This window comes from Nicotiana sylvestris, chromosome 10 (assembly GCF_000393655.2).
Source record: "Nicotiana sylvestris chromosome 10, ASM39365v2, whole genome shotgun sequence".
NCBI classification, from domain to species: Eukaryota; Viridiplantae; Streptophyta; class Magnoliopsida; order Solanales; family Solanaceae; genus Nicotiana; species Nicotiana sylvestris.
Window position 1 is genome coordinate 34,373,444 of NC_091066.1, and position 11,587 is coordinate 34,385,030.

Here is an 11,587-nt window from a genome sequence, read left to right on the forward strand (position 1 = left end):
GGGTAACCGCAGAGAGGGTTGAGGAAGGAATAAGGTTTGAAAAAAGATTCTGATTACCGGAGATATGGTCAGATGCACCCGAGTCCAGTATCCACGAGCAATTGGGTGAAGACCTGCTCAGACAAGCAAAGGAATTACCAGTTTTTGAGGTGCCAGATGAGAGTGATTGTTATTTAGCCGCTTGATACTGCAGGTAATCACTATAATCCACTCTAGATAAAGTAATAAAATCAGCATGTTGATCATCTGTTTCACCACCATTTTGAACCATGTGGGTTGTACTGCGATTGTTTGTACGTGATGGTCGACCATGCAGTTTCTAACAAGTTTGTCGAGTATGGCCTGGCTTGTTGCAGTAATTGCAGTATGGTCTGGTGCTTTTACCTTTTCCTCTTTGAGAGACATTTTGTTCTTGTGAATTTTCATTTTGCACAGCTAATACAGATGTCTCCACTTTATTAGTATCAAGTGTTTCTGTTCTAATATGCAATAGTCGAGCTGAAACCTAAACTAATGAAGGAACTATAGAGCTTGCCAAGATCTAATCCTTTACAAGGCTGAGATCAAATCGAAATTCTTTCAGTGCCAAAACCATAAAAAAATCTTATTTCTTTGTTCTTCCTGGGTGGTGACACTTGCATTAAGTGGCATGAGTGAGTCAAATTGATCTTTCAAGGTATCTATTTGTCCTAAATAACTCGCCATATCTTGATTGGTCTTCTGAAGTTGGACTAAATCTGAAACTACTTTGTATATTCGTTGTATATCGTTCGTATACAAAGCTTTAGCTTTAGTCCAAACTTTATAGCAAGTTGAGTAATTTAGGATCCAAAGAGTTCCATAAAAGATTACACAATTATGCATCAATTCGGGTCCACTTAGTCTTTTCACTAGTGTCAATTTCACTAGCATTTTTAACTAAGTGATCCTCGTATCCCTCTCCCATGAATCACATCTCAACTGAAGAAGACCATGGTGAATAATTATTACTACCTTGTAATTTAACAGTAGCAATAGTGGAAGGATTCGAAATTGAAGAGAAAAATGGTTTAACTTCTTCTATTGTGGATGACTCACCTGTCATTTTGATATTAAATTTCAAGAAGGTAAGGGTACAAAATAATATGGGAAAGAGGACAAAAGTAAGAGCACCATGTAATGAAATAGAAGACTTTGTTGGACAAGAAAGCTTGTAAGAATGGCCCTCACATGTAAAGATAAAGTAATAAAGTATGACTTGAAATAAAGAAAGCTTTATTTTTGAAAAAAGCTTTTCAAAACCAAAGTTTTACTCTTCTGCTTCGAACGAAAAATCCCCTCTATCTAACAGAATAGTTTTCTTTTCCTCTCACCAAAATTACAAGATCTGGCCGGGAAAAGAGCTTATTAATAGAGTCAGATCAGAGGGTAACAAGATCTGACCGTAAACTACTTCGGAGATTTTAGAGAATGTGATGGGTAAGACCGGAATAAATGGTCGACCCTCACGTATCTGAAATAAAAGTCAGAGATGGCCGGAAAAATCCGTCGAAGAAGTGGATGCCGGGAAAAGCAACCGAAAAAGGTGGTCGAAAAAATCCATCGGAGTAGTGACTGCCGGAAAAACAATCGGAAAAAGTATGAGTCTCTACCGAGATCGTAGAGGCTCTGATACCATGTGAATGATGTAAGTGTATTTCACTTCATACTGCAAAAGATAGATTACACCTAGAATATATACTCAAAGCTAAAGACATAATTTCAAGAGTGTATCCCTAAGATCGTGACTTTTGCCCACAATCTTTGACTATACCATCAGACACAATCTAACATACAATCTAATATTGAAATACTCTTTCACAAAATTTAACTCTTAACAAAACTGAAACTAAAATGTTCAAAATGGTTTACATCCATATATCAGTATTCCCTTTTGGATGTTTAAGTTAATGATGTTCTTTGTCTACACGATTAATGATGTCATTGTTATAGCTAAGGTGCATTCAACCTGCAACAACAATAACATAAACATACCAGTATAATCCTACATAATGGAGTCTGGGGAGGGTAGTATGTACGCAGACCTTACCCCTATTTTGTGGAGATAGAGAGGTTGTGTTTCAATAGACTCTCGGCTCAGGAGAGCATAAGCACCACATTAATGAAAAGAAAAACAAGAAGGGACAACACCGAAAAGCCATATAAAAGCAGCATAAAATAAGAAAACTTTTCTTTCTGAAAATCTGCCAAATGATTACGAAATTTCAGAAACTACTGAATTAGTAAACAGATTAAATGCCCCTTCTTATGGAGCTTTATTATCACAAATTTGATTTGGTTCTAGCTGTCATATAAAGTGGTACAACAAATTAAAAGCAAGACACACCAAGGATTATCTTGACTTCCCTCGTAGAAACCTCAATTAGAAACACCCTCGACATGGTTGGTACATAAGATCATGAACAGCATTGTCTCTTGACATGTCTCTCGTGGAACGCATGAAATAAGATTTACTCTCGAGACAGATGGACAAGTTTGTTATAGGAGGAGATGGGATCTGTTGCTCGCGGATTCAAACTGTATAAGCCGTTTGAATTTTGTTGAAGTCCAGATTCTTAAGTCTTGCTACTGATTCAATATGACCTCTCAATGTATACAACTCTCTGAGCCTGCAAAGATTATATACAGCAAAGAACATTAGTCAAGCAGTGCATTCAACTGTCAGTTTGAAAGCACAACGTCCCAAATAGAGAGAAGGTAAAACTTTACTTGCACCCGGTGTTTATACCAAACCAAGAAATTTAACTTAGTTGTTGAAAATTAACGCGAGACTACATATCACTTAACCATGGCTAAGTGAAAAATGTGTGTATGCAAGACACCCGTCTTTCATTCATTGGTTTGATGTTAACACCAGATGCGGATAAGTTCTGTCAAGACAATGTATATAGGAGACCTGGTTATTTCTGCTCGATGCTTAGCTTGTTCAGCAATCATAGAAGGTCTCTTGCTTTTAGTTTCAAACTCCGGTGATATTACCCCTTGTAGAGTTCTCACATGAACCACCCACTTGGCCTCTCTGTCTTCCTTTCCGTAGTCCTTTTTAGAAGTAAAAGCAGTCTATCCAAACCCAAAAAAAAAGAGAAATGAATGACTGTAAACTAAGAAACCATAGTCTTTTAGTCGAATGACAATGAAATCCAAAAAATTTCCTCTAACCTTCTTATCAAAAAGTAGGTTCCAGGCTTCTCCAGTGAGACCATAACGAACAGCGAATTTAATTATATCTAAGGGAATATAGAAAATAAGACTATATAACCATATGACTCCTGCCCATCCCCAACCGATGCCACTAATTGACGCGAATTCAATATGTGCATAAACTGCTATCAAGGTAGCAACCTGTATAAATAAATAAAAACATGTTTAAACTCCTAAACAACGAACGGAGTTGGGAGCTATAAATTTGGTACTCCTTACCAGTTGGGCAACCACAAATGCAAACATCAAAAGAAGCCCTGGTCTCTCCATAAATGACCAACTCTGACTGCGCGTAACAAATATTAGCGCCTGGCTAATAATACTGACTTGCAGATATATGGCTGCTGAGATTTCTTCAGTATTTCCACTTATAGATTTTACATGGAAGTGAGTCTACATGTAATAAATAGCTAACTAAGTAATTGAACGAAGTAACTGAAGTTAGAAAAACTAAGAATAATGATACCTCAAAGAGTTGAGTGCTGTCTGCAAGCCAGTAAAACAACACAGTAACTAAAGCAAGATAGGTGCCAATCACAATGCCAGTTGCAAATATCTCGTTAAGCTTCCAACTGTCGGGTCCTGGAGATGGTTTAACGCGATCTTTGGAAATAGTCATGATAGTACCTATCAATAAAGCAGAGAAAAATATGAAAGTCTAAGGAGAAACAGACAGAAGCGAGGAACTATGTGTGGTAATAAGGATTACAACAAGTCCTTCCCGAATAAATTCATATAAGAAAAAAAGGCAGTCCGGTGCACTAAGCTCCCGCTGTGCGTGGAGTCCAGGAAAGGGCCGGACCACAAGGGTCTATTGTACGCAGTCTTACCCTGCATTTCTGCAAGAGGCTGTTTCCACGATTCGAACCCGTGACCTCCTGGTCACATAGCAGCAACTTTACCAGTTACGCCAAGGCTCCCCTTCCCCGAATAAATTCATATAAGATTTTGATTTTGGTGATACCTTAGTTGCCATTCTTGTTGAATATGAACTTCTAAAATAAATAGCCATAAGATAAAACCTTACCATCATTTAGGATTGCAATTATCAGTACCATGAATGGAGGAAAGTCATATTCCCATATTAGTGCCAGAAGCATGAAACCAAGCTGCACACATAAGGTTTATCGCATATGATCATAAAGTTAAGACTAACAGGAACTCGATGCTAAAAATAAAGAAGTTAACAGGAACTCGATGCTCTACCACAATTCGTATGGTTATGGAGACAGCATAAATCTGCATTATTAGGAGTAGCAACGCATTAAATGAAGTTAGAACGGCAAAGATAGCAAATTATAAGATGTAGACAGGTGTATCGAAACACACACAAATAATGGATTTGACTTAACTGTATAATTTTTCATTCTTTGAAATATAGCCCTGCTAGTCAAAACAGCACTGACAATCACACTTAAGCCAGGCTCAGTCAAGACAAGATCAGAAGCGCTCCTAGCAGCATCAGTAGCATCAGCAACTGCTATACCAATATCAGCTTTCTTGAGTGCTGGAGCATCATTTACTCCATCACCAGTCATTCCAACTATGTGCCCGTTCGCTTGCAGGATCTTTACTATCTCATATTTGTGTTCTGTGTATAATATCGGAAAAATAATTGATATGGAACAGAAAATAATTTTGAACAGCTATAGTACTAAAACAAAAGCACAAGGATCGGAGAGGTTATGCTACAACACTGTTTTGAAATTAAGGGGAATTAGGTATAGAACAACATTGTTCGAAATTACCAGGGAATACACCAGCAAAGCCATCTGCTTTTTCAATGAGCTCATCAACTGGTAAAGCTTCATTTTCATCCTTGTCACGACCAAACAATGAAAATGAGGGGTACATATTTGTTCCCATTCCAAGTCGTCGGCCTGTTTCCTTTGCAATGGCCAGCTGGTCACCTGTTCTGGCATAAAACAAGTCAAAATAGAACTCGTTCTACTAGCCGCCTAGCTAGTCTTTTACTTTTCAAAAGGAAAACATGTCATGGACATGAACATTGAAACTTCTTCTAATGTTATTCCTCTATTTCCCTTTTCTTTTTATGTTCTAATCTTTGTTTTAAAACTTTTTCTCCTGTCATCATATTATTGAAGACGTATTTAAGTAAATAAAAGTTTGTTCTCTCTAATTGCTTAAGTTTTTAGATAAGATAGTCACACACTTCAACACAGTAGAGGTCCTGGGTTTGAGTCTCACCGCCACCCAACATCAAAAAGAATTTGCACGTGCTTGGCTCATAAAAAAGAATCAAGCCCGCACGCCCGTGAGGGGCATATTGAGGGCGTAATTAAGTAAATAAAAGTGTGTTCTCTCTAACAGCTTAAGCTTTTAGATGAGATGGTCACACACTTCAACACATATACTTCATCGCAAATATCCATGCCTATGCCATTTGTATTCCTCAAAAGAGATTGTAGGAAGTTCGATAAAATGAAATTTGACATGTTTCTGCTTTCGCCAATTAGGTGAACCATGATAAATATGAGAACTAACCATGTTATTATGTGTGCAGATTAGCCGATTAATATCAAGTTATATACCTGTAATCATTTTAACGCAAACTCCTAAATTGAGTGCTCTGCGGATGGTCTCAGCACTATCGTGCCTTGGTGGATCAAACAACGGAAGCAATCCACAAAATGCCCAAGGCCCGCCAGGACTCTCCTTCGAATTTTCTGGAATTTCCTACAATACTCATAGCATATAGAAGATATAAGCTTTGTTACAGGAGAATTGTACTGCTAAGAATCAGGAATGTATCATAAAATCCTATACATTGGCTCATGTATCTGGCTAGTTTTGATACAATAAATACAAAGATCAACCTTCCATTTGCCTAATTTGTTTTTGTCAAATGTTTTTACATACTTACTAATCTCCACTTCAATTAACATGACAAACTATAGTAACTATATTCAGTGACTTGTAAGTTGTAATAGTAAATAAACAAGGAAAACCATTACCTGAAAGGCAACAGCTAGAGAGCGCAACCCTCTTTCGGCAAACCTGTCAATGATTGCATGCACTTTTGCAGCTATCTGTTGCTTCTCTTGGCACAAATCCAGTATCTAAGTTTCAGTAGAAAAAACAAACATGAATTAGTGGTAGATATCATATAAGGGCAATAATTACAAAAAATTCTCAAGGACACTGAAACTGGAAAAATGGATCAGGAAGAATCTGAAGCATAAGCAGAAAGGAAACTCATATTATTCACTACAGACATGCATCCATTGGCTGAGAAAAGAGAAAATATGGTCAAATTTTGTTGCTTCTTTCTGCTTTTCTCTAGGCAATTAGTAATAACTCAAAACTGTTTCCCTGCAAACTACTAATAATGTGATTATCAAATATTAGGTGCCAGTTACTTAGGCTAGAGAGATACCGTTGCTTTGAGAAAGGAGGTTAACAAACTGATCATAAGAAACTCAAAAACCTTAATCATTTAAATGACATCAGCACCTGTTCAGGAGCTCCTTTGCTGGCTCGATACCACTTGCCATCTGAATCAATGTAAGTGATTGCAGTCCGTTTATCCACAGGATTGAATGGAAGGAAATGCACTTGCCTGATATTTGCACGCGCCTGCATATACGAATGTAACTATAATTTTTGTCGTAATGCCCTAAGAGCTATTCAAGAAACTCTGTCGCTAAAGAAAATGATGAGGTCCCCAGATGGCATTAGGCTTCACCTCCTTTGGATCAGCAAGCATGTTGATAATTGCTGCATCGATAGCGTCCTGATTTTCCAGTCTTGATGCTCTAGCAGCAAGTAACATAACCATATCTTTGTCCATATCTCTTTGGAACACCTGTTTAGGGAAGGTTTTAATTTAAAAATTCATATGAAGAAAAGTCAAATAAAAAGGTTGTGTACCTCAATAAGATTCCTATCAACAGTGAGGCGATTCAGGGTCAGCGTCCCTGTCTTGTCACTGCAGAGTACATCCATACCCGCCATCTCTTCAATTGCCGTCATCCTTTTTGTTATAGCTCCCTGAAGTTAAAAAGGACAAAAAGCAAAAAAATTACTACATTATACAAGTACAGTCCAAACGCCAAATTAGAGGTTAGCTCTTGAGATCTTTCGGATGAGATGTGATGCATTATTATTTGTCTAGAGAAGATAGGCTAGTTGCATGACATTTTCAGAATATTCACAACTGTGTACCTGTTGAGAGAGTCGATGGGAGCCAATAGCAAGAGTAACTGATAGAACTGTTGGCATAGCTATTGGTATTCCACCAATTAAGAGAACAAGAAGGTTGTTAATTCCAGTCCTATATGAACGACGCTGAACAGCATACATGATAATGATTTCAAGTATCATTCCCACAGCTATTGAGCATATGCAGAAATTTCCAATGGAAGCAAGGACCTACAGGTGAAGCTCGCAAACTTTTAAACCACGAGTAGTGCAGCTTCTATTCTATATCTACTCTCGGCCTCATTCTCAGCATAACATGAAATTATCCAAATTGAAGAATCAAGAAAGAGCTAAGTATCACTGAATTCTTGTCTAACCTTCTGGAAGTGACCACTGACTTCAGTGGAGTCAACGAGATGTGCAGCTTTTCCAAAGAATGAGTTAACTCCAGTGGCGATTACTACAGCTTCTATTTCTCCATGTTTACAAGTGGATCCAGAAAACACTTCATCTCCTGTCTTTTTCGTGACGGGTAGAGATTCCCCAGTAAGAGCTGACTGCAAGAAAACCGTATTCATTAACCATACTTAAAAGGGCAGCCCGGTGCACTAAAATACGCGGGGTCCGGGGAAGGGCCGGACCACAAGGGTCTATTGTATGCAGCCTATTATTTTAAGTAACAAAATTCCATGTTCCAATAAACTAAAAGGCTATCATGGTACTATTTTTCGGATAAGGAATTGCCTGGTCAACTTTTAAGGGATCTCCTTCGAGCAATCGAGCATCTGCAGGGATGATATCACCGAGCTTTATGCTAATGATGTCTCCTGGCACTAAAATAGCAGCATCTTTTTCTTGCCACCTCCCATCTCTAAGAACCTATATATGCAGAAAGGCGGTAATTTATATTTCAATTATTTAGTATAATCCGACAAGATCATTGTGACAAGAGCAAAACCTTAGTTCGAGGAGCCAAACGTGCCATTAGAGCTGCTGCAGCATTTCCAGCATTATTTTCCTCTATGAAACTAATTGTTGAATTTATCAACAACAGACAAATAATACCAACAAAATCCTGCCAATCAGGACCTTGCCCCTGAAAATTCATGAACGCAAAAGATACTCCGGTAAAGATCTGTATTACAAACTGATCAACTGCAAACCAATTTGTAGTAAACGTAAACTCACTCCGCCATTAGCTAGTCCAATAGCCATGATTGCTGCTGCTTCCATCACCCAAGACAAAGGATTCCACATGAAACTAAGAAACTTAATAAACTTGTTCTCCTGCATCAATATATCAGTACCACTTTTATGATCTAGAGAGGCATTCAACTTTCAAAGGCCGGCCTTAAATCTGAAGTAGAGCATTATTAATTACGTATTACTTTTATTCAATTCTTGGAAAACAAAATGTTTTAAAGCTCGTAACAGTCTATCTTCCGGGGCATACGACGATTCTTTCAGGACATTTACCTACTAGTAAATAATATCACCTGTCTCTACCCATGATGAATGCAATAATGCATTGTTATCCAGAGAAGCAGTTCTCCTCTAAGATTCAGCAATTATCTGATATTATGTACACGTATAAATATGGTGCTCTTGCTTAGTTAATTCTATTGATTCAACACTACAAAAGTTGGTAAGGTATACCATTGTCCTCAGTTAGAAACTTACTCGTTTCTCTTCAAGCTTGTTAGGCCCAAAAATGTTGAGTCGTCGCTCTGCATCTTCAGCTGAAAGTCCTTCCTTTGATGTTATCAATTGTTCGAAAACTTCTTCAAGTGGCAAGTTTTCCTGCAACAAGTCATGTGAATACGATTAATATGGAACTGCTAAAGATGGAAAAAACGCAATGAACGAATTTGTGAGGTTATTTAGGTGTCCATATATCAATGTTAAGAGGCACTACTATTAAATTTGAGTGTTGCACACATCTTACCAGATCAATCCCTTCCTCTCTTAAATTTTCAGGACCTAGCAATGGTTTCTCCAGATCTTCAGCCATGTTTACTCTATGGAAACGGAAATTTACAAGTAAATAATACTCCATCTTTTAGGATGAGGAAAAATAAAATTAAAGCATATTGAGAAAAACACTCCATTACAATGTCCAGCATGACTGATCTAAGGCAGGTCGAAATTAAAATAAACTTGATGAGGATATTTAGCTCGTCCATTTGTTCCGATTTATATGGCACTCTTTCTTTCTTAATTTCTATATTTAGAAACTCCTTAACTTTGAACTTCCCATTTTACACCCAATGACATGCTCTTACCGCCATAGAAATGTCATGACATAACCACAAGTTCTAAGGGTACGTGCCAAATATATTTCTTTCTTAAACTGTGCACAATTATATAAAATGAAATAAATATAGTACTTCCTTTCAACAACAACAACAACAACAACAAATGCAATGTACGTAATCCCATAAGTGGGGTTCGGGAGAGTAGGTAGTGTGCACACAGATCTTCCTCCTACTTTTAAGAAGGCAGAGAGGTTATTTTTAGTAGACCCTCGACTCAGGAAAGATGAAAGGAATGGGAGCGTACTTCCTTTCAAAGGAAGAAAATTGGTGCACAATGGATACACACGCACGCGCGCTCGCACACACTAAATCACTTCTCCATAAACTTTGAAGAAAATAATAATAAAAGCTATTTCCAGTGAGAACTTCATGCATATGATTGTAGCTGTAGATGGCAAGGAAACGAAGAAGAATAATACTTAGAAATTTCACAAACCTTGATATGATCACTTACTTTAGAGCAAAAAAGCAGTAGGCTTATTAGACTAGTTTCTGAATCATGAGGTTTATTATTAAAGGAATATTGTCGCTGTTATTATATGCATTGGTATAATTTATTAAGTACATAAATGCTAACCATCTTTCACCACTGAACTTTCAAACCAAATAGTCCACTTTTATTTTTTAAGCCAACGTAACCACCTTTTTTACTCCCGCCTATAATTTAATTTCCTTAGCATTTAAACCTGTCGTGGTCATATTCCCCTTTGCTTTCCATATTTGAAAGTGCTCTTGGAGGTAAATATGCAAAATATAGGCCTAAAGTTTAATTAATATATATTTAATACCGAATAATATGGTAAGTTATATAAATTCGTATAAGTGCATTCAAATGAGTTTTATAGTGTTGTTATAGTGGATAACGTTTTGTTACTCTATTGTTATAGGGCATAAAATTCAAGCTATTGCAATGTTACAAAAAATAGTTTGGATTTAATAGAATCCCTTTGTTGAAAAATTTAATGATGCTTGTAGAGCGTTAGTAGCCAAACTATAGAGATTTTGTAGATATAATTCTTTATGCTACACATTTTATGGGGATAATAATATATATATCTGGAAATCGAAGGCGATTTGGTCTTTGCTTATGAATGATTTCTTAGACAGAAAACCAACATGGAGGCTGAAACTTTGGCTTTGCTACATAGTTTACAAGTGTCATGCGGAAACTAACAAATTAAATTTTGGCGATAATTAGGAGTGGCAAAATGGTTAAAAGAAAACAGTTAATCACCCATATTATCCACTAAAATATGGGTTGGATAATGAACTTTTTAAAAACATGTCAAGTATGGATAAGAACCATATTATCCATTTAGAAAATGGATAATCAATGGGTAACCAATGGATAACCAATGAGTCTAACTTTTATATTTGTAAAGCCACAAATAGGGGGTTCCTCAAGTTAGGAAGACTAAGAATTCTCCCAAAAGTGATCATATGCAAGAGGTCATGGATAATATGGTTACCCATATTATCCACCGGTTAACTCGTTTTTTATCCGTATTAAGTATGGGTGGAGTCGAATAATTTATACCTTTTTTTATTAGCCATTTCTTATCTGAACCATGTCCGATCTGACCCGCCTGTTTGCCACTCCTAGGAGACTATACACAAATAAAATTATACTAAGAGAATATTATAATATTTTTGGTCAATTAATTTACATATGATAAATTAATATAAAATAAAAATAAAAATTATTGAGAGAATAAGTTCTCCTTCTAATTGTTATGAGGAGGAATCTTCAATTTATTGAGGTGTAAAACTTCTCCTCGGAGGAAGTCTTCTAATTGTTATGAGGATGGATCTTCAATTTATAGAAGTGTAAAACTTTTCCTCCAAGAAAAGTATAAAGTATATAAAGAAGA

At 36.8% G+C, this 11,587-nt stretch overlaps 1 protein-coding gene across 3 annotated transcripts; it reads right to left on the minus strand.

Annotated features, from left to right (window-relative positions):
• Nucleotides 1-2,194: 2,194 nt before the first annotated feature.
• On the minus strand, nucleotides 2,195-10,234 carry LOC104231479 (ATPase 10, plasma membrane-type). Of its 3 annotated transcripts, none has more exons than XM_009784483.2 (22): nucleotides 10,171-10,234; nucleotides 9,347-9,419; nucleotides 9,082-9,201; nucleotides 8,590-8,688; nucleotides 8,360-8,497; nucleotides 8,146-8,280; nucleotides 7,779-7,958; nucleotides 7,426-7,632; nucleotides 7,132-7,251; nucleotides 6,947-7,066; nucleotides 6,715-6,837; nucleotides 6,216-6,320; nucleotides 5,793-5,937; nucleotides 4,989-5,150; nucleotides 4,593-4,831; nucleotides 4,447-4,479; nucleotides 4,268-4,349; nucleotides 3,707-3,867; nucleotides 3,460-3,633; nucleotides 3,199-3,381; nucleotides 2,936-3,099; nucleotides 2,195-2,648 (listed from the first exon to the last, which is right to left on the minus strand). In XM_009784483.2, exons 2-22 carry the CDS (start codon nucleotides 9,410-9,412, stop codon nucleotides 2,552-2,554), a joined length of 2,853 nt encoding a protein of 950 aa, XP_009782785.1. In that variant the 5' UTR covers nucleotides 9,413-9,419; nucleotides 10,171-10,234; the 3' UTR covers nucleotides 2,195-2,551. The 3 variants fall into 3 exon arrangements, with proteins under 3 accessions (XP_009782785.1, XP_009782786.1, XP_070016152.1); XM_009784484.2 differs by having other exon boundaries at nucleotides 10,153-10,234; XM_070160051.1 differs by lacking the exon at nucleotides 10,171-10,234 and adding an exon at nucleotides 9,961-10,011.
• Nucleotides 10,235-11,587: the final 1,353 nt, after the last annotated feature.